This window comes from Haliotis cracherodii, unplaced genomic scaffold (assembly GCF_022045235.1).
Source record: "Haliotis cracherodii isolate W230 unplaced genomic scaffold, xgHalCrac1.p SCAF_13, whole genome shotgun sequence".
Lineage (NCBI taxonomy): Eukaryota > Metazoa > Mollusca > Gastropoda > Lepetellida > Haliotidae > Haliotis > Haliotis cracherodii.
Genome location: NW_027266268.1, coordinates 10,544,073 through 10,568,615, shown reverse-complemented (window position 1 = coordinate 10,568,615; position 24,543 = coordinate 10,544,073). Strand labels below are relative to the sequence as shown.

Below are 24,543 nucleotides of genomic sequence, written 5' to 3'. Positions count from 1 at the left end.
TTACCAACTTAAGACATAGAGACAGGGAGGAGATATATAACCAAACCTATGATCCTGTTGAGACAGTTGACAGTTAGAACGTTGGATTAAATGACAGTAACTAATTTGAACATTCCCCAGTTATATCATAAAATACATCATAACTCATAACAGTCCGAGAGAAAGCTTCCAGACTTATACTAGTATTGAAGGGACAATAGCTTTTGACAGTTTAAAAGTAAACTCACCTTAAGGTGCTTGGCAAGTCAAAACTTACCTCCCTGTATATGTTTTTTAGGTTTGACAGCAACTATGCTTGTAGATTTCATAGATAGACATGATTGGTTAGCTAGATGTTATTACAATAAGCGAAAATGGCTTAAAAGTCCACAGTTTGTTTAAAAGTACAAAAAGTGTGTTATAGATCTATCAACGTTTTCTTTTATTGAACATAATATTTGCACTATATTGCTGTAAGCTGTAAATAATCTAGCCTCCCCATGTACGTAACTTACATATATTTATGTATGACCAGAACAGCAAATAAAGTTCTGGTAGATAGGTACCTCGGAGATTTAACGTGCGCTTTCCGACTTTAGCCTATCTCGCACACGGGGAAGCACTTATACTATTAGGGTAAAAAAGCGTAATGATTAAATAAAGAAGTGCAAACACCCCCCCCCCCCCCCCCCCCCCCCCCAAAAAAAATAAAAATAAAAATTAAGTTAAGTCCTTGTAGTAGTCTCTTGGTCAGCTTCTCATCCTGGGGTCGGGATTCTGGTAGAGACTCTTGGCAAGGAGGGCGGCGGTATTGGCGACGAAGTGGTTTGAGGTCGGTACGCCACTACTCTGGAAGAAGTGGTACAAGTCTGTGTAGTTTGTGATGTCTTACTCGATGTCCTGTCCCCCCTTCTTGTGCACCATGACGAAAGGGACTCCTTGTTTGGCGTAGAGATATTCCTCTGGGGTGTTGATCTGGTCAACCTTGAGATCCGGCCGGGGCTTGTAGTGGTTGATCGGAATGTCTGATTTTTCCACTAGTAAATAAAGTTCTTTGGTATGACCTCTTTCATCCCTGCTGACGTTATCCTAATGTTCAATTTCAGTCTGCCTCACCAAGCGTAAGAAAGCATTGTACATGATAAACCACACTGATGCAATTTTATATATATATATTTGTAGATATGAAGCATTCTAGTTAATTGTGGATATACTGGGCAGACAGAATTGTGTTTATTTCCAGGCCATCCTGATCGTCGTTTACTACTATAAGGTGTATGGTTGGAGGCAAGATCAAAGGCGCCGCACAGCATTTATTAGATAACAGACGGGGTCGCCCGTTTCGCTTTGAACAACCACCCCACCTGTCTGTAGGAGTTATATAATCAGTGCGCAAATAACTGTGTCAAGTCCACTGCCGGGCTGATGCGGTGTCAGTGTCAGCGATGAACATGAATGCCCAAATTATAGACCTGTAGCACTCACAAGTTGCTTAGCCAAAATATTTGAAAAGTGTATATTCAATTCTCTGATAACAGCAAATATAACCTTAGAAAAAGATTCAACATACAAACAATCAAATGTAGAACACAGACCTATGCTTATTATCATTTCTTCTGGATATGATCAACCTGCGGAACCCTCTATCCGATGAAGTAACTAATGCTCGCTCATTAAAAGAAATCAAATCCTTAATTAATCGTTCTGTTGCAATTATTAATAATTTTGACTTCAAATATTTTCATAGCTCATGCCAAATTGTCCACTGTCGCCTTAGGCTCGGCTGCAGTGACTTAAACGCTGATAAGTTTAGACGACATGTATCAGACATACCAGACTGCACTTGTGGATATCACCTTGAAGATGCAATTCACTTTTTCTATAACTGTTAAGAAATACGATAATATCAGAAACACTGTGTATTTCTACACACATGGGTATGGTCTAAACATGATATTACATGGCATGAGTTAAGCAGTTCTACAAACATGACTCTTCTTAAATCAGTTCATGACATCATTGTCAAAAGCAAAAGGTTTGAGTAGCTTAATTTTATGCATGTAGTAAAGAAAACTGCATTACCTTATTTCACAGACACCACTTGCTTCAGTGTACTGGCTTCGTGTATTTCATTTGTGCATTTTGTATGTTTATGTTCATCACTCTCTTATATATATATATATCCAGCTGTTGTTAAGTTGTTACCTGGAGAGGTATTACATAAGCAGGTTTTGCTTGTTTACCGATCCAGATTTCTTTTGAAATAAAAATACGTTTAAGCCAACACAGCTAACCCTAAAACACATGATTGTAAACTATTCAAAAAGGAGCACTAATCTCTGGCTTCTTCTCGGGTGTCGAACTCAAACTCAAACTCATTTATTCTTAGAATAACATGACATACAATTATCTACAATTTTTATTATGTACAATTTAACAAAAATAATAAAAATAGGATACGTGGATACTAATACAATTTACCAATTGTATTGTACACATTGTTAAGGAATTTAGATAGGCCTTTTAGATTTCTTACACTGTTAGTGGTCATAATTTTCTTAAATGTTTGGAAACTTAAGATATTGCTTATTTAAGAGTTCATATCGCCGTTGGTGTAAAGCTTCACATTGGAATGAATAATGCAATTCATCTCCCACAGCGATAGAATCACGAGTGGACACTGGCTGTCTTCCCTGGGAATGTTCAGCCATCGACCAGTTTCAACTGGTAATCCTTGGTTAGAAAGTTCTGAATTTTAGTATTGGGAGAAATATTGATTTTAAGAGCAGTAGATATTTCGCAAATGAAGGTTGATTCTTCAGGTAATACGACCTTTGGATTTCCGCTTGGGCTTACTAGCTGCCGTGAGTCAATTTGCTCGTTAACGCAACCGAGCGTGACAAGAGATTTGGCTACCAGTCTGCAAGGACAGCTAAATAAACTTACGCATTTTTGAAAACTGATTGGTTACCCGTGATCTATGAAGATTTCAACAAAGGGCGCATGGTAATTAATTTCTTCAGCCTAAACAAACAGACAAATAACGGCGAAAGCTCATCGGATGTCGTTATTTGGAAATACCCCTGATTGTTACAGTTTGATAATAAAAAAAGTATCCCTGAGTGAAAGCATTTGCGGATTTCGGATTGCGTGGATGATACAATTACTACTCCCTTGTCATCCACATTTTCTGGTATAACCCTACACTTCTGTATTTGTCGTAATTCACATGCTGCTCAGTTAATGAATTTATATTATGTATACTCAGTTGTAGCACCACTCAGATTACCGGATGAAGGTTCAAATTTGGTCTTTCTTGTACCTGGGGTAATTATTTAATCTAAATCCAGGTTTGAAGTGAGGTGGAATGTGAATTATGCACGTGGCAGCCCAGCAAGAGATGTATGGTCAGTTGATTTACTTTTTTTGTAAATCAACTGATCATTCCCAGACATCCAAGGATCAACAGGAAATACGTTGATTGATTAATTACTGTTATCTTGCACAGTGGATATGTCAAAAGTAAGTGTTTACATGTGAAGGTAGGGTTACTAAACCTAGGGAATACACTCATATCATGGCGTGAAGTACAGATGTAAAAACAACATACTTTGTTCAAAGGGTAACCGATAATACACTGACTGGTTGTTCATTGTTATCTAACTCAATGTATGTTTTTAAGAACCGTGGACATTATAAAAATAGTTGTCACGTGGGCTTTCTCAGCTAACTTGGCACCTATGTGAAACAATTGAAACAAACTAAGTGATCAGTTAAGAAACAGACACGTGTTATAATATTCGATACATTTAAATAACGTTTAAAAACGATATATTTAAATATTTTAATATATTTCATATATATTCCAAATATTGTTTCCAAATAATTATTATTAAAGTATTTGATTCTCACATAGACATTTGACATCGAATGAGTATTTTTGTACAGCTGCAGACGCAATAGATATTGTTCCTTTATGTTGATATTCCCCGACACATTATAACTTTGGTAGGTTGTAATAATGATATTTGCATTTTGTTTTCATTCATTCGCTGCAGCTTTGAACAGAATCATTCTTGTTCCTTTCCGTTTGGTTGGGAAGTTTTCCGATGCGCGATAGACGTTGTTTTCACAAGTATTTTCTTTTGTAAGCGTGTATATGTTACAGTCAATGTGTAAAATATGATTCACTCAGGCAATTTATTAAATATCTAAATATTTCAGTCATTTTACAAATTGACTGAATAATCCATTCATTTATTTAACCGACTGACTAAAAATGATAAAGACGACCAAAAGAGCTTAAACACATCACAATATATTAATTATGCTAAGAAAAGAAGCCAAACAATACAGAACTGTACTTGGTGATGATATCAAACATAAACAAATATTTGGAATTCGTTATCATATTAATAAAGATGGACATATTTTTCAGTTAATTTGTAAAATAAACTGAATATTTAGGCGTTTAATACATTTCCTTAGTGAAATATGTTTACATTTTGAATGTAAACATATACACACGGTAAAATAAGCAATGTGCAGATGAAATATTTACTTTGTGTTGCAAGTCAAAATAGTGTACACGAACATCGCACAATTACCAAGCAAGTGACTTATCAAAACTGCATCACCATTACCGATGCTCCCCACAAATATACCTACATTTCAAAAACTGTATTTCATTTTTGTTGATCAGTGTGACCATATGTCCTTCTACTTTCAATAAAAATGCGCTTACGAATGGCGAGCACAGGTCGCGAACAAGTCTAGATTTCTGCTATATCATCCGGGTACTCACTGAGAAAATACAGTAATGCACAGGTAACAACTACTCCCGCGGAATTGCTTTAGATCAGTGCTCTTTTGTACGTTGAAATACTATACATTGTGAATGCCAAAATGATGTATCAAGGATCAAATAGAAGATACATTGACCGTTGCACTGGGAGTTTATTCAACAGACCGTGAAAATAACACTGCTGTATCTTATTATTTATTTTAGATGACGCAGTCAAAGCTCACTTCTCCTGGCGGCCATTATCGAACGGCCAGCTAAAACACAACCCCGCGCTTACGTCTACAGGTCTCTTCCTGTAGTACGGTAATTAGTATTCTCTCCCTCAAGTGTATCCTCAATGATATAACCCACCCTCATTAATTACATGCTGCTCTTTTCCAGCCTCACGGCTATGGAGCTGTGATAAAGAGTCCAAGTCATCATAAAGTAATTAGGGTCCAATAAAAACAATGCGCCGCCAAACCTCATACATATTATCACTGAAAGTCGTACTACAGACGGTTAATGTCAAATCACAATAAAAGCATTTCAATTGCAATAACATGTTCATGGACCATGTATTCTCTTAACACCATCGGATTTAGAAGCAATGGTCGTATAAAACAAAACACATCTATTTGATCACAACAGTATTCATGTTATTCCCACAAAATCACATAAAGAAAGGAGACATTAGGAAATACATGTGCATTATCATTTTTCGTCAGGATAACAAAATTTTCTCTCCTTGTTACCACCTCCAGGTTCAGCTTAAGATGGGTCCTCCTTTGGTCAAAAGTTTGTTCCCCCTCTAATGAGTGTGTCACGCGTTGCACACGAGTGGCGGACGGGGTGCACACCCGTGTGCAACGCGTTGCACACGGGTATCACACGCGTGACCAACCCGATGCACACTGGTTGCGTAACGCGTTGCCCATGCGTGTAAGGGGAATGAACTTCTAGGCAGTAGTGTAGCTGTTGCAGTTACTCTGAGGTGTGGAGTTATATACCTACACAGTAAGAGAATGAGTTAACAATGACTATAGCTGTTGCAGTAACTCTGGCGTGTGGAGTTATATACCTACACGGTAAGAGAAAGAGTCAACACTGACCATGACTGTTGCAGTTACTCTGGAGTTATATACCTACACAATAAGAGAAAGAGTCAACACTGACCATAGTTGTTGCAGTTACTCTGAGGTGTGGAGTTATATACCTACACAGTAAGAGAATGAGTTAACAATGACTGTAGCTGTTGCAGTAACTCTGGCGTGTTGAGTTATATACCTACACAGTAAGAGAAAGAGTCAACACTGACCATAGCTGTTGCAGTTACTCTGAGGTGTGGAGTTATATACCTACACAGTAAGAGAATGAGTTAACAATGACTATAGCTGTTGCAGTAACTCTGGCGTGTGGAGTTATATACCTACACGGTAAGAGAAAGAGTCAACACTGACTATAGTTGTTGCAGTTTCTCTGAGGAGTGGAGTTATATACCTACACAGTAAGAGAAAGAGTCAACACTGACTATAGTTGTTGCAGTTACTCTGAGGTGTGGAGTTATATACCTACACAGTAAGAGAAAGAGTCAACACTGACTATAGTTGTTGCAGTTACTCTGAGGTGTGAAGTTATATACCTACACGGTAAGAGAAAGAGTCAACACTGACTATAGTTGTTGCAGTTTCTCTGAGGAGTGGAGTTATATACCTACACAGTAAGAGAAAGAGTCAACACTGACTATAGCTGTTGCAGTAACTCTGGCGTGTAGAGTTATATACCTACACTGTAAGAGAAAGAGTCAACACTGACTATAGTTGTTGCAGTTTCTCTGAGGAGTGGAGTTATATACCTACACAGTAAGAGAAAGAGTCAACACTGACTATAGTTGTTGCAGTTGCTCTGAGGTGTGAAGTTATATACCTACACAGTAAAGAGAAAGAGTCAACACTGACCATGACTGTTGCAGTCACTCTGAGGTGTTGAGTTATATACCTACACAGTAAGAGAAAGAGTCAACACTGACCATAGCTGTTGCAGTCACTCTGAGGTGTGGAGTTATATACCTACACAGTAAGAGAAAGAATCAACACTGACCATAGTTGTTGCAGTTGCTCTGAGGTGTGGAGTTATATACCTACACAGTAAGAGAAAGAGTCAACACTGACTATAGTTGTTGCAGTTGCTCTGAGGAGTGGAGTTATATACCTACACAGTAAGAGAAAGAGTCAACACTGACTATAGTTGTTGCAGTTGCTCTGAGGTGTGAAGTTATATACCTACACAATAAGAGAAAGAGTCAACACTGACCATGGCTGTTGCAGTCACTCTGAGGTGTGGAGTTATATACCTACACAGTAAGAGAAAGAATCAACACTGACCATAGTTGTTGCAGTTGCTCTGAGGTGTGGAGTTATATACCTACACAGTAAGAGAAAGAGTCAACACAGACCATGGCTGTTGCAGTTACTCTGAGGTGTGGAGTTATATACCTACACAGTAAGAGAAAGAATCAACACTGACCATAGCTGTTGCAGTTACTCTGAGGTGTGGAGTTATATACCTACACAGTAAGAGAAAGAGTCAACACTGACCATAGTTGTTGCAGTTGCTCTGAGGTGTGGAGTTATATACCTACACAGTAAGAGAAAGAATCAACACTGACCATAGTTGTTGCAGTTGCTCTGAGGTGTGGAGTTATATACCTACACAGTAAGAGAAAGAATCAACACTGACCATAGCTGTTGCAGTTACTCTGAGGTGTGGAGTTATATACCTACACAGTAAGAGAAAGAGTCAACACTGACTATAGTTGTTGCAGTTGCTCTGAGGTGTGAAGTTATATACCTACACAATAAGAGAAAGAGTCAACACTGACGATAGTTGTTGCAGTTACTCTGAGGTGTGGAGTTATATACCTACACAATAAGAGAAAGAGTCAACACTGACCATAGCTGTTGCAGTTACTCTGAGGTGTGGAGTTATATACCTACACAGTAAGAGAAAGAGTCAACACTGACTATAGTTGTTGCAGTTGCTCTGAGGAGTGGATATATTTCTGACTATTTGCATCTTATAAGTTCATGTTGAAATGTTATGTGTCCTGTTACCAGCTGAAAATACGTTCCTCAGATCATTTGTTACATTTGTTACAAATGATTTTGATCAAGTACGTCCAATGGATTGTCAGCGACAAAGTATTGTTTTATTTGTTAATTCCAGTGGTCTGCTGTTATTTCACTTCACTTCCACCAACACATTCTGCCTGTAAGACGCTTAAACCACAAACCAGATCAATAAGTACCGACTAGGTTATGATCTGATCTAAATGAAAATTGCAAGAGGTGTGACGTCTTTAATAAACCAGACACAGAGGCTTTATGTATGAAAAACGATTCACGCATATGTAGCTATATCATGTGTTTGGTCATGAACATCATGCGGGAAATTGCATAATGAATAGAACATTTGTTCTACAGTGACTTATTTTCAGAGACATGACATCCTTTTAGCGAGCTATTGTTTTAGCGTTTTAACTTTCTCTCGTCACGTCGCCCGGGTTTGAATTCCTTGCGCCATGGTATTGCTGAAATATTGATAAAGCGGCGTAAAAACATACTCACTCACGCACTCACATCACCATTTGTTCGTGATGAAGGTCATAAACCTATATATACCTCTTTAGTGAAAATCATGAGCACAACTACGGTGCCACCAGACCAAGGATGATCTTTGAGACCAAGTTGGGATTCGAAATCATAAAACAAGAGTATCGCAGTTGTATTTCCTCAATCATGAACATGAATTCATGAGTTGAATATTGAAACTAGATAAGAGGAAAGTACAGATGTCACCATGCTGTACCTATCTTATCTTGGTGAGGTCAGGAGTCTACATACTGATTTTCACATTAGCTTCAGACTGTCTTACAAGGTAAGCATATATAAAAGTGTAATTGTAAGAGGAATATCGAAGCCATATTTCACTTTACCAGTGTAAAGTACTGCGATAGTCCAAAATAACACAACGATATTGAAAATAACACAACGATATTGTTGCAAAAATGGAAACAATTTGCATGTATTTGTGATAATTTCTTTTTGTGGTGAAATGGTGTTTAACGCCGCGTTCAAGTTTATTGCACTTCTACAGCAACGTGTGTCGGTTTGTTTTGTTTTGTTTGGATCTGGGTTGTTGTTTTGTTGTTGTTGTTTGTTTTTGTTTTTTGTTTTTTGGTGTTAAACGCCTGTTTTATATCAAGGTGTGACAGCTAAATGAGACCTGCGGAGATTCGGGTTAGTTATTGGTCCCCAGAAACATAGTCGTAAGAGGCGACTAAATGGATCGGGTAGTCTGATTAGGTGACTTGATTCATTGCATGTAATCCTATCCCAAATAGCGTGGAGCGATGATTGTTGCAATCACTGGATTGTCGCGGAGGTATAATCAACAAAAATAAACAACACACACCAAAAAAACGAACAATTGTTTTAAATCACTTGTCAACATTCTGTTTCAGCATCACATATAGTAACCTCCTCGATGAAACAGAAAAACAAATATACGGCCAAATCGACCTTGACAAAGACCATGAGGTCACTCTTCCTGAAATCGACAGCTACTTCGACAAATTTGACACGGACGGCAAGCATTCACCTTTTCACATTTGGAGTCCAAACTATTTATTGTACCTTTTTTTAACCTTAATTGACAACAGAGAAACCACGATTAACACAATCCCTTCCACACCCAAATGGTTAAGGGTTACTGGGACGGTCAGACTTTCTTTCTGTAGTTAATGAGACAATACTGAGGTGGACAGGGGTGTCATCGGACAAGAAGAAGGACACGGAAGAGGAGATAGGACAGCAGTATCTAATCTAAGTTCAGAATTGACCATTTGTCGTTACTAATAATACAAAGGTGAAGTCTTTGAAAGGCATTTAGAAGTGAGACATATGAGGAAGAGAATTTATGGACGTCAACTTCTTTAATATGAGGAACACAACGTTTCGGAGTTCATACTGACTCCTTCATCAGGTGAATCAGCATTCACCCGATGAAGGAGTGAGCATATACTCCGAAACGTTGTGGTCCTCATATCAGAGAAGCTGATATCCATACATTCACTTCCTTAATACAAAAGGTGTTTTTTGGTCTCCCAAGTATGAAAGATACTTTATCGAGATGCAGGGTCTTATTAGTCCCTCCTTCATAACCAGTAAAGGTTTTTAATGACGTTTCTATGGTTTCAGATTCTTAATTACGAAACGAGCATAATCCGTCATCACTTTTTCCAATTTTTAGCAAAAACGTTATTGTTATAACTATATGGATAAGTTTGTACTGAATGTTTCTTCTTTTATTATCCGCAGTGGATTTTCTAATCATATCAAAGCATTTTGACAGATGGTCTTCAGGTAATGTTACAGTTGGCTTCGACTCCCACTTTGCACAAAGGATATCGAGCGAGATGGCTTGTACATGACTTAATAATTTAAAATGAATTTACAATCGTTAGAAAACAGCATAGCTAAGAATAATTGACAATGTTCACCGTCATTATTTCTTTCTGAAAAACTCACCTTTTGTACGTGTTATCCAACACTGTGGGATATCGTTTATCAGATTGAAAAAAGAAGATAATTTTATGTTACTTTCAATTTAAAGTCTATTTTTAGATTTGCAAATGTTTTCAAGTGCACAGTATTTGTAAAAATGTCTTTTGAAAACGTGGTCAATATCTCCGAGTTGTATAAAATCTGATATAGGAAGGGAAGAAATTTCTTAAATACTTTGTATTTCTGGTAATTTAAGACTGTTATTATTTGAAAGCACATCTTTCAAAAAAACGTTTCTTACTTCCTTTTCGATTGTTTGGAAGTAAAATTGACAATTTTGATATGGCCATATTTGAAGATCGTGTAATGTGCTAAATGATGCCATAAACAATTTTGCTATATAATTTCTTAATCCATTGTATAATATTATATATTTACAGAAGGATTCAATGTCAATCATTTGTCATCCGCCACTCTTATAATCATTAATTATCATTTTCCGATTTCCATTCCAAATATATCGAAATAGTATGGGGTTAAGCTCCTTGAAAAATGGATAGAAAAAAGATGGGTAAAAAGGGGCATAATTTGGGATAATATTCATTATTTATCGTTAAACCCGTTTATGTAGATATCAGCCAGGTACGAGTCTTTAGTTTAATGACCAGGAAGTGACGTTTTGGCAGATACACATTGTATCAAGGATCATTTTCTATGTGGGTGATGATGCGATGACACTGTGTCGGGGAGCGTGTGAATATTTTGATTGTGTGATCAAGTAGCAGGGGTCGTGTTTTTGCAAGTTATTGGCATTATCACACTGAAGTATCTCATCATGCAGCTGGCCTTAGATTGGGCGACAGCCAAGAAGCAGATCTCGGTGTTTGACAAGAACAAGGACGGCGTCATTACTAAAGTAGATGTTAAGCTCATCTTCGATCTGCTTCACACAAACAGTGAGTTCACTTCAACATCATTCCCTTAATACAGCAGATGACAAGTTCATCATCAGTTTGACACAAGTAGTCCACCATCATCATTCCATTACAAAAACAGATGACGCAAAAAAGCGACAAAACACATTCCATATTCATAAGCAATAAGCAGACTCGGCTGCACGATTCCGACTATATCATAAGCATGCATTTATGAACCACTATGAAATAGTGATTACACCAGGTTTTCTCGAAAAGGTGGGTGTATCCTGCACCACCAATGGCACCCGTTGCAAACACATGCAAAGTCAAGTCAATTGTTTATCTGACAAACATCTCGGGAACATATGGTACAAGTCAAAATATGCCCGTGAAAATTCGGGGTAGAATAATTCTTCAGGAACCCATGCTTGCCGTAAAAGGCGACTGTGCTTGTCGTAAAAGGCGACTAACGGGATCGGGTGGTCAGGCTCGGTGACTTGGTTGATGCAGGTCATCGATCCCAATTGCGTGGATCGATGCTCATGATATCAATCACTGGACTGTCTGGTCCAGACTAGATTATTTTACATATCGCCGTCATATAGCTGGAATATTGCTGAGTGCGGCGTAAAAAAACCCAAATCAAACCAAACCAAAAAACAAGTCAAAATAGGGAATTATTTTTGTCACTGACTCGTCAAATACTGAAAATGTCCTCCAAATGACTACCATAAAACGTTTCAAAAGATTTGGTGAGGCCTTGAATATTGTGGCCTTGATCAAACAACTTCTGTGCAAGAGTCGTGTGACGCACTTTCAAAAGTGAAATATTGAGACTAAGAGCTGGAGCTCCAGGAATATTGCTCGACATGAAGGGAAAGTTGACTATTGGAAAGGTTCAAGTCATCCCTCGTCCACGGTCTAGTGGAGAGTGTTTTGTCATTCTGAATCTTTATGCATAGATCGAAATATGAAACAGATGAGGCGTTCTCACTGGTCTCCTATATTTCTAGTTTAGTTGGGAAAATCAGTCGAAGGGAATTGGCTATTTTATGGTTATTGAAGGATATTTGACCATCCATATAATTTGAAGGTAAAGTTAAACTTTCTGGCCAAAATGCCTTGTTTTGACTTTGGCAATACGAATAGAAAATCCGATGTATATGCATAAAGAAACGGATCAGCGGTGAAGAGGGCACAATTGTGTCCTTAGTGATGCCCACCCCTTGCCCAAATCCTTCCAAGACCCCTCCTTTGATACAGTTTTAATATACAAACTCATCTATAACTGGCTTGATACAAACAGCGATATTTGCATATTTTGGACGTGTCACAACACTAAATGCAGAGGTGACAAAATGGCTGACATTCATTTCACTTGAACGTGAGCCAGTATTTGACCCAGGCGATTTTTCGCAAGAGATGTAGGTGAAAACTGTGGTTTGATGTAGTAAAATAATCAGCTTGGGTCACAGACTTGCCCATAGCTATAGACTCTAGGTGGAAGATCGCAATCGACCCTATTCGCTGATATTAGCTATACTTCTTTAATGCCGCATCAAATCGTGCATTTCAGAAAATGGAAAAGTAACGTTGCAGGAATTTCAAGATAAATATGTTGAGGTAGGTAAAAGTAAACTGAAACAAACACAAACCTCCCTTTTTTACAATATTTAAACGACATATAAATATTTGAATCACTGGATCATGAAACCAGTTACGTTAAACATATGATTGTATAATTATATATATTATCTCAGCATATGTTTGATAACAAATATATGTTTCAGTTTGGAAACAAATCATGATCACTTGATTATTACAAAACCATTTGATCAGAATAAGCAAATAATTCTATGTCGATTTTTTATTTTAATTGTATAATAATAACGACTTTGCCGTTCCAGGTTCTTACCGCAGGCGTAAATATTATCGGAATATAAGCTGGACATAATTTTGATATATATTTCATAACACTCACGACATAAACATATATGTTCCATATGGTAAATATGCTTAAATTAAGGGACCAGATGCTCAGGGAACTGAACACTATGACTCGATGGAACACGATGTGTATATATTGTATATTAGTGAGTGAATGCGTCTTAAACCATAGTCATTGTGGTATATTGCACGTATTGTCCGACGACATGATAGGACTACAGGAAAATCAGCTTAAACATCCCATATTATGACCACATAGAACGTACGCATAAGCATCACACACTATGACCTCAAAACAGTGAGCGTAAGCATCGCATACTCGAACACATTACAAGCATCTCCTTCTTCGACCATATGATCGTCGGCATAAGCATCTCATACAACGGACACAGAGTCCCTTAGCTTAAGCATCACATAATGTGACCCCAATACAGTTAGCACAAGCATCGCATACTTCGACCAAAGTACCGTTATCAGGAGCATCGGATACCACGACCACATCGTCACTGAGCAGCAACATCGCAGGGACAGAGACTAAGACCACTCACCTCAATCGTCAGTCTGTGTTCACCTCATCGTTCAAGGACACATCAGAATATGGACATGGTCTCCAATGCCAAAATATGTTCTGCCAAAGGATTTGAAATCGGAAGTGCTTTATCATATGTTTCCTGGCATTTATTGGTACAGAAATGAAATCGCGTCATTTACAATCGTTTTGTATGAAATCTGCGTTGATGAAATAACCATCTACGTAGATGAAAATACCATCTACGTTGATGAAAATACCATCTACGTTGATGAAAAAAACTTCCACGTAGATGAAAATACCTTCTACGTAGATGAAAATACCTTCCACGTGGATGAAAATACCATCTACGTTGATGAAAATACCTTCTACATAGATGAAAATACCTTCTACGTAGATACAAATACCTTCCACGTAGATAAAAATTCGTTCCACATAGATTGAAATACCTTACATCTACTTACATCTACGCAGATGGTATTTTCATCTACGTAGATGTAAGTAGTATCGTCTACGAAGATGTAAGTATTATCTACGTAGATGTTTGTATAATCTACGAAGATGATAGTTTCATCTATGTTAATGATAATTGTTTAGTCTGTGGCATGAATACGCTTCCATAAGACGCACTTTGGTCAAAATAAGACATGTGTTTGTGACAGACAAGTAGAGATTGCTCCAGAGCATCAATTGTTCCCCGCAATATAATGTCATGTGCAGAGGAAGGAAGTTTGAGCTATGGGAAGAGAGAATTGGTGAAAGTACAAATTGGTTATTTGTGTAGTTATCTTTGGAAAGCACAAGAAAAGAAACAATGTCTTTAAATGGTCAGTACAAGGAAAACCCAGGCACGAAAACTGGGCCTGTTAGGCAGAACCTGATATGAACCCACTATTAGTACCAATAAAAAAAAATAATTGATTACAAGTCCTATATAGACAACACTACAAATGTCATTCTTAAACATGCTTTTGCAGCAAATATCAATATTTCTGGTCAAAATGTTGGTTAGGTTAAATAAAGCAAACTTTTTAAATAGTAAGCACAAAAAAATGTAATGAATCCTCTCTAAATAAACTTCAGTTTAAATGTAAATTATTAAGGGATTAAGGAATTCCTATTTATCTAACAGCACGTTAAGAACACAAAATTTGGTCAAGTCATCTATAAATATTGAGAATTATCTTACATATTGTAAAAACAAAGGTCATAGGTCACTTTTCTCAAAACTTCGTTTAAGTACCACAAATTAAAAATTGAAACATTGGTAGATATACAAAACCACCAACCCCATTAGAACAACGTATCTGTAACACATGTGATGTCTCAGAAGATGAGCAACATTACGCACTGTACATGTTTTGTATAAAATACAACCAAGAAAGTGAATCACAAATAATCCTCCATCATGACACAGAATTTGGTACACTTTGTTAAAAGGAACAGTTTTTAATAACAGTTATCCAGAAACAACTTCAAAGATCTGTTATCATATCAACAATTACAAACAAATTCCTTGTATGTACAACATTACCATAGTTTTGCACTGTTGGCCCAGTCGCCTAAGGCGCTGCAATTCGCTATGCAGAGTTGTGTCCCTTGGGCACGCCAGAAACCTATGACAGAATGATTTAATCCCGGTTCGCCCCGATTTTGTTGTCAGCACAAAATGCGTGCTCGTTGGTTTCACCAAAGTGGTGAACATCTAAGACCTGCATCACTTCGGGGTTTCCTCCCACATCAAGCTGACACAGAATTCTATTCAAAACGGCGTTAACCCAACTCCCTCACTCACTCTTATACGGCACCGTGTACGGCACCGTTTGGTTAACTGGGTTTGTGTTGTGATTGCTTCCAGTTTAGATTTGAAGTATGTTTAGAAGAATGTTACTATATTTAACCCAAATATCGTGAAGATATCATGCAACCGGATTATCTTTTAGGAAAATAATTGCAAACTACAGACCAACCTGTTGATTTCCTATGTATACAGAAGCAAAGAGCATATACGGATGCATAATCTCTGCCGGAAGTTACAAAAAACTGTCAAAGCAATAAACCATGCAGAACCGTAAACTGCCGGTATGAATCATACATTACATACAGTGAACTATTTGAAACAGTACTGTGCTCACCTATGCCCAGCAAGGGTCATACATGTGATTATGAAGACAACTAATTACAAATTTCTCATATCAAACCCGTTGTTTTACATTTGTTGTTTATTGAACAAAGTCATACTTTATAGAAGCCTGGTATTTAAAAGTGTTGAACTATATGTTGCAACAGCAATGTGAAGTTGAGAGATTGAGTGCGCGTGGCAGGCTTGACCTAAATTCCGTACTGGAACCTTTCTCCATGGCTGCCTTAATAACATGCGATACATTGTAAAGGTAGTGCGCAATAGAGTTGTTCGCTATATACCAACAATGCCAGTACTAATTGATCTGGTTTGTAGTAAATAAAACGTTTTACAAAAAGTGTTGGCGGAAGTGAAGTGAAATAACAGCACATCAAATATAACCATGCTTTGTCCATTGGACGTAGTTGGGTCAAAATGTGACATGTGTTTGTATCAAATGATCCGAGGAACGTAGAACCTATTTTCAGCTACTGATTACAAGACACATAAGTAACTGTAATACCTATAAACACTACCTCAGTGTTGAGTCTTTCTCTTATTGTGTAAATATATATATATATATATATATATATATATATATATATATATATATATATATATATATATATATATATATATATATATATATCTTCACATCACAAAGTAATTGCAACAGCTATAGTCAGTGTTGACTCTTTCTTTCACTATACTACAGAGTACAACCGCTATATTCACATAGTGTCTTTGTCTATGACGCTTACCGTGTAAGTATGTAAATCTATACCTCAAAGCAACTGCAGCAGGTATATTCCCACAGTGCTGACTGCTGATCATAATCCTTCAGTGTTGATTTTTTCTCTTACTGTGTAAGTATATAAACCATACACCACAGACTACTTACTGCAACAGCTATAGTCAGTGTTGACTGCATGTGTACACACCACACCAACTGCAAAAGCAATATTCCCACAGTGTGCTCCTGCGGTTATAGAATGCAATGCTTCAACGGTTCTGTGGTCACAGTATATGGAGCTGTGTGCAAAGCCTATGGTTTATGGTCCTGTGGTTGTAGTATGCAATGTTTCAGATAACGGTTCTATGGTCACAGTATATGAAGCTGGTTGCAAAGCCTATGGTTTATGGTACTGTGGTTATAGTATGCAATGCTTCAGATAACAGTTCTGTGGTCACAGTACACGGAGCTGTGTGCAAAGCTTATGGTTTATGGTCCTGTGGTTATAGTATGCAATGCTTCAGATAACGGTTCTGTGGTCACAGTACACGGAGCTGTGTGCAAAGCCTATGGTTTATGGTCCTGTGGTTGTAGTATGCAATGCTTCAGATAACGGTTCTGTGGTCACAGTACACGGAGCTGTGTGCAAAGCCTATGGTTTATGGTCCTGTGGTTGTAGTATGCAATGCTTCAGATAACGGTTCGATAGTCACAGTATATGGAGCTGTGTGCAAAGCCTATGGTTTATGGTACTGTGGTTATAGTATGCAATGCTTCAGATAACGGCTCTGTGGTCACAGTATATGGAGCTGTGTGCAAAGCTTATGGTTTATGGTCATGTGGTTGTAGTATGCAGTGTTCTGTTGGTGATCGTATGGTCGTATCGAGTAGTTGTATGATAAATGCTTCTACTATGATGTCTATACGTGTTAAGACGACATTCACTCACTAATATATTGACATAGTGTGCTCCCAGTGTTGACTTCCATGACACAGAGGGGGACACGGGTGGCCCAGTCGTGTAAGGCACCGCGATTCGCTGTGCAGAGTTGCGTGCCTTGGGCACATTGTTGGTTCGAATCCCTGTTCGCCCCGATTATGTTTCTCGGTTTGTTAGCACCATACCGTGGGTTTCACGGAAGTGGTGACCTGCATCATAGAACTTACATAACATTATGGGTTGAACCCATTAGCTACAGTACTCAAATGGTTTGGTAATAGTATTTTTCTAAGAAATATAAAAAATACGCTGAGGTTATATCTATATAGAATTATGTGTTGAACCTAACTAGCTGGTGTCATTATTATTTCAGTTAAATATTCATATGTCTTGTATATATTGTAAGCAAAAAGGCGTTTGAATTTGTCTGTTTTAAATCTATTAAATCCATTATTTTACTCACCTTAACATATTTATCTTGAAATTCCTGTAACGTTAAACAAACATGATTTTGATAAAATATAACGTTGGCACGCAACACACAACATGAAAACAAAATACATGGCCAAGGAACTTGTTATGATCAATAATAAAGAAGTAGAGCTAAGACAGATTAGCGAATAGGGTCTATTGCGGTCTTCAAGAGGGAGTTCAGCTATGGGAACCCTGTTACCCAAGTTGATAACTTGCTCAAGTTAAAGTCTACGATCAGCCATTTTGTGATGCACCTCTGCATTTAATGTTTTGACACGTCCAAAATATACAAAGACAGAAAATAACATCTTGATAATATGAATAGTTTTTTTCATAAGGATTGTTAAACGATTTCCATTATTCTTGAATTGTGTGACTCAAATTGGACGAAACAGTTCATTGTCATATATTTTCCCTTAACTGTAAGATTGATGAAAGGAAATCACTGTTTGTGTCAAACTGCTCGAAGATGGGCTTGTCATCTAATTTAGTAATTGGAGGTTGATGGAAGGAAATCATTGTGTATGTCAATCCAATTGACGATGGGCTTGCCATCTGCTGGGATAAAGAAACGATGTTGGAGGGAACTCACCGTTTGTGTCAAGGAGACCGAAGATGAGCTTATCATCTGCATTTGAAATGACGCCGTTCGTGTTCTTGTCGAACACCGAGGGCTGCACCGTGGCCGTCGCGTGATCTACTGTCAACAGCGTGATGAGATCCTTCAGTGTGATCATGTCATCACCTACAAACACACGCCCCCTGACACAGTGTGATCATGCCATCATAATATTCATTCGCCCACCACACAGTGTTAATGTACCATCACCCACAAAGGAAATAATCCTCGATACAATGTGTATCTGCCAAAAAGGCACTTTCTCATTATACTAGAAGCTCATACCCGGCTGATATCTACATATACGCGTGTCACCTGTCCATTTCAGAAAGAGTGACCTCATGGTCTTTGTCCAGATCGAGTTGGTCGTATAGTTGTTTTTCTGTTTCATCAAGGGTGATGCTATATGTGATGCTGAAAATGTTAATTTTTATATTTATACATATCAGTTTCATCAATTGTGCCAAGTGATTTAAACAGAAAATCGTTAAAATGAATTATTTAAGTGATCACAACAGCAGAAAACGTAAAATATATACAATGCGATTTGAAGAGTCAGCAATAACAGCATCTGTGCTTGAAGATATTTATACAAATGCATGACAACCAGGAAAAAAGGTGTGTTGTGTTGTGGGTATCCATTCAGAAAGCATATGTAATCAGATATGAGGCAATACTCAGAGCTGCCTCCTCAACACCTCCTCAAGCTAATTACTGGATCTAGGACTTGGCAGACAAGTTAGGACTTGTCATCCCCGCCTCCGTGGTGTAGTGGAGAGAGCTTCTGTCGGTGGAGAAAGCGTAAGGTCGGTGGCTCGGCATTAAGGGAAAAAAACAAGCACTGGTCGGCTCAGAATCAGTATACTGTGTCACACACACACACACACACACACACACACACACACACACACACACACACACACACACACACACACACACACACACACACAGACGACAGAGAGAGAGAAAGAGAGCGAGAGAGAGAACGCGAGTTCAAACTCCATTTCACGTCATCTTTGTCTTCAAAGGTGGTGGGGTAGCCTTGTGTAAGCTTTCCCTGACCACGCCGTAGGCACGGGTTCGCTTCCTCACATTAGTACTATGTGTGTCATGCCGTGATGCCGTGATGCCATTCTTGATTACTGCTGATGCTAAAAGCGGCGTCAAACCATACTCAAATAGGCACGAAAGTCGAGTTTGTAAACACGGCCTTGGACGGTACGGATACGTAACAAATTTTCACAATGCAATTGTAAGTTCTTCCCAAATTGCAAAAGTTTCGTAGTACCTTTGTACTTGCAAATTTGCAGTCAACATTCCTCCTTAACAATGACATCTATAAATATGTGCTTGGTGAGATAGTCTGGAGATAATGTAGGACATCAGCCTGCTGCCTCACGACCTGGTATCCTATGCATAGATAAGATAGGAGCTTCATGCTTTGGTGACATCTGAACTTCAGCTTTACCCAGGTTGCAGAACATGTCGGTTTAGTTATCTTGACTTATATCTAGTTTTCTGTACGTTCCCATTAATATGTGCTATCTATTTCAATATTCAGCTCATGACATTCATATTGATGACAGAGGAACACACACCTGCGACACTCATGATGGATAATGTTGGCCCCATTATCATCTTTGACGATGCCTAGTGGCACCGTAGTTATTTTCGTCTCTCTTACTAAAGAGATGACCGCCTCCGTGGTCTAGTGGTAGCGCGTCCGCCCGGAGAGCGGAAGGTCCGGGATAGGTTCGATCCCCGGCCGCGTCATACAAAAAGACGTTAAACGATGGTACTTGTTGTTACCCTGTCTGGCGCTCGGCATTAACGGGCTTAAACGAGGACTCGTCGGCTCGGAGTCAGTATACTGTGTTTGAGTGGGGTATTCATGTTAAACTGCGACATGGTAGCTCAATGAGGTAGCACTATAATTCGGTATCAGTCTTGACTAGTACGAGCACAGTCACACACACGCACACACACACGCACGCGCACACACACACACACACACACACACACACACACACACACACACACACACACACACACACGCACACACACACACACGCACACACACACAAACGCTATATAAGTGCAATAATCTTGGACGCGACGTTAAACCCAATTTCACCTCACCTGACTAAAGAGGCACGAGTCAGCGACAATCGTCACGTGCAAATGGTGATGTGGGTGCGTGAGTGGGTGAGTGAGTATGGTTTACGTATCTTAATCAATATTCCAGCAAAGTCAGGGCACAGAACAGGCTTAACACAATGAATTCAAACTCATGTGAGGAATAGAACCCGAGCCTTCGACGTGACGAGCGAACGCGTTAAACACTAGGCAATTACAGGGACAGGTCTCGCGACGAGGTGAACATGTTATTTTACAAGAAAAAGACAAATGGTCTATTTATAACATATTTGCTTAATTCTCCAAACCACTGTGCCATTGACAGAGAAATGAAATAATTTTATATTGAGAGATAAATATAGTATTTCGTCACTAACTACAGAATAAACCTCTTTGAGCACAAATCCTATTTATTACATGAAGCCTCTATTGTTTGGTTATTGACTAGTGGGGGTGGCGGTCGGTTAGCCTAGTGGTTAAAGCGTTCGCTCGTCACGCCGAAGACCCAGGTTGATTCACGACATGGGTACAATGTGTGAAGCCCATTTCTGGTTTCCTCCACCGTGATATTGCTGGAATATTGCTAAAAGCGGCGTAAAGCCATACTCAGTCAGTCAGTCAGTCAGTTATGGACAAGGCGTCACACCTCTTGAAATTTTCATTTAGATCTGATCTAGCAACCTAGCTGGGACAAGAAAGGTGGAATAGTCTATATCATGTGGGAAAGGTTACCGCCCAAGGGTAAGACATGATGTTTACTGTTGTGAAGCAGGGAGCAGAGAAGCAGGGACAAGAATGGTGGAATAGTCTATATCACGTGGGAAAGGTTACCGCCCAAGGGTAAGACATGATGTTGGCAGTTGTGAAGCAGGAAGCAGAGAAGCAGGGACTAGAGATGTGTAATAGTCTATATCATGTGGGAAAGGTTACCGCCCAAGGGTAAGACATGATGTTTACAGTTGTGAAGTAGGAAGCAGAGAAGCTGGGACTAGAGATGTGAAATAGTCTATATCATGTGGGAAAGGTTACCGCCCAAGGGTAAGACATGATGTTTACAGTTGTGAAGCAGGAAGCAGAGAAGCAGGGACTAGAGATGTGTAATAGTCTATATCATGTGGGAAAGGTTACCGCCCAAGGGTAAGACATGATGTTTACAGTTGTGAAGTAGGAAGCAGAGAAGCTGGGACTAGAGATGTGAAATAGTCTATATCATGTGGGAAAGGTTACCGCCCAAGGGTAAGACATGATGTTTACAGTTGTGAAGCAGGAAGCAGAGAAGCAGGGACTAGAGATGTGTAATAGTCTATATCATGTGGGAAAGGTTACCGCCCAAGGGTAAGACATGATGTTTACTGTTGTGAAGCAGGAAGCAGAGAAGCAGGGAAGCACTTTTTAACGAAGAGTGGACCTCAAGTTAGACAATCTGGTGCGCGCCCCTCGTCTTCTTGTCACTATCTTTCGAACCAGAAACCAATTTGAGGCATCAGCATTTCGAATGAGACTGAAAGTCTCTTAACTAAGTGCCAAATTGAGTGCGGAATGACCAGCGACACAAAGAGTGAATAAAAGCTGTTGAATGAAGGACGTCCTCTTGTGGTTGCTGGGGGAACTACGGTAAAGGTTCAAGGACCCTCGGGTACTGACACTGTACCCCCCGCAGATCCCAAATCGCCAGGACCAAAGAACGAGGGTATACTGTAGTTCAGGTGACGGTACGTCAATCCAGAAGTTGGCAACGACCAAACCGGAACCCAAACTACCTTCAAATTACCGTAATTAACATCATTTAAGTACCTTGGGCAGTACGTGTGGGAGGAAGGGAAGTGAAGTAACAGCAGAACATTGGAGTGAGTGAGTTGGGTTTAACGCCGCTTTTGTTCCAGTTATATCGCGGCGTGTCAGCTTAATGTGTGAGGAAACCCCGAAGTGATGCAGGTCTCGGACGTTTACCACTTCGGTGAAACCCACGAGTACGGGTATGGTGCTGACAAACCTAGAAACATAATCGGGGCGAACCGGGATTCGAACCCACAATCATAGGTTTCTGACGTGTCCAGGGGACGCAACTCTGCACAGCGAATCGCAGCGCCTTAGATGACTGGGGTACCCGTGCCCCCGCAGAACATTGGAAGGATCAAATAAAAATTACTTTGTCGCTGACCATTCATAAACATACTTTGGTCAAAATGTGACGTGTTTGTGACAGATGATACGAAGAACATAGAATCTATTTTCAACTTCTGATAACAGCACACTAACCTTTCAAACTATTGTATACTAAAAATGTACATGCACAGTTGCTTCGACTGCCTCGTGGACCAATTTAGCTTACGGATTAACCCCTCACGGGGTCATCACAGCGTCGTTTGGCATGAAACGGCCAACTCAAAATTCCACGGAATGGGGAATCCCACTTTCCAATTGAAACATTACAAAATATAAAAAATCAGAAACATTGATTGGCATAACAACCTACTTTTAGAAAAAGTTTTCATTGAGTTATAGAATAACAGAAAAACTGCAACAGCTGTAGTATTTAAATATGTTAACATGTCTGTATCTGTTGTCATGATCACTTTACAATGAATATGTGAAATTGACAAATGACAAGATATTGTAATTTTGGCCACAAATCGTTCACAGCAAAAAAAGTGTAGGTTTCCGTCTTCCGGAAACCTTCCGGATACCTTCCCATTTTGGATCCGGCCCGGATACCTTCTGGAAACCTTCCAAAAAAATGTCAAAATATGGGGGGTGCATTTTGTACACTTAAGTGTGAAACACATAAAAAAAATATCTTGAAAATACCAAGAAATTAGAAGGTTGCTGAAGGCATGTGGAAGGTTTCCGGAAGGTTTCCGGCTACACCTTTTTTGCTGTGGTTATCAGATGTTTTCATATGAATGAGAATAAGTCTCTTTTAATCCACACTTGTATATACTTGTAGCAACAACACATGTAAGGTTGAGGCTAACATGTGCTTTAAAATGGTTATTTTTCGAATATACACGACCAAGTGTTTTAACCAAGCTTGTCTTTTTACGGGATGTAGGTAAAGACAACTTTTAAATGTATGGTGAAACATATTTGTAGGCACGGCGTGAGATTTTCTCATGAATTTCGAAAAGTCGTCCTTATGATGCACCATCCTTACTTAGTACTCCATCTTCTAAATGCCTATCAAAGAAGCACCATATGACGTCCTTCATTCAAAAAGTGGAATTAATACCGATGCTACTTTGATGGTGAGAGTACGACCATTCCAAGATAAGGCCTTCGAATGGTTCGAAGTAATTAACATTTAAACTCCTAAAACCTGATCCAGAATAGGTTTGGAAACAATTAATAAATTGCCGAATGAATGCAAGGAATGTAATATGACACACGTTCGATATTAATCATACTATGACGAATAGAATTGTTTGCAATTAAACATCGGGCATATGCTTGTCTAACAAGGTGACAATGGCGTCTGAAGCTGCTCATAACATCACTCACTGGTTCTTCTGGCCCATATTCGGTTATGTACAGACGGTCGTTATGTGGCTGGAATATTGCTGACTTCATGTGGCTGGAATATTGCAGACTTCAGCAACAGCAACCAACAGCAAACAAGTAATGTTTTGCAATGTTTGTGACACACATATTGACTTATACCGTATCCATGGATACCGTTTTACAAGCAACCGTAGCGCTACATGTAAGTCTTTCTGAAATCATCTAGGGCAAACTTTGCTTCAAACATAGCGCTAAAATGCTGTGTGGAAGAAAAGCACATTGCACGAGTCGTAAATAAAAGC

The 24,543-nt window shown here is 39.0% G+C and overlaps 1 protein-coding gene across 1 annotated transcript; it reads left to right on the top strand.

The window, feature by feature from the left end:
* The first annotated feature begins 8,875 nt into the window (after positions 1-8,875).
* Positions 8,876-13,186, top strand: LOC139459458 (uncharacterized). The gene is made up of 5 exons (XM_071240902.1): positions 8,876-8,916; positions 9,285-9,409; positions 11,130-11,282; positions 12,820-12,866; positions 13,151-13,186. The coding sequence occupies exons 1-5, from the start codon at positions 8,876-8,878 to the stop codon at positions 13,184-13,186; spliced, it is 402 nt and encodes a 133-aa protein (XP_071097003.1).
* Positions 13,187-24,543: the final 11,357 nt, after the last annotated feature.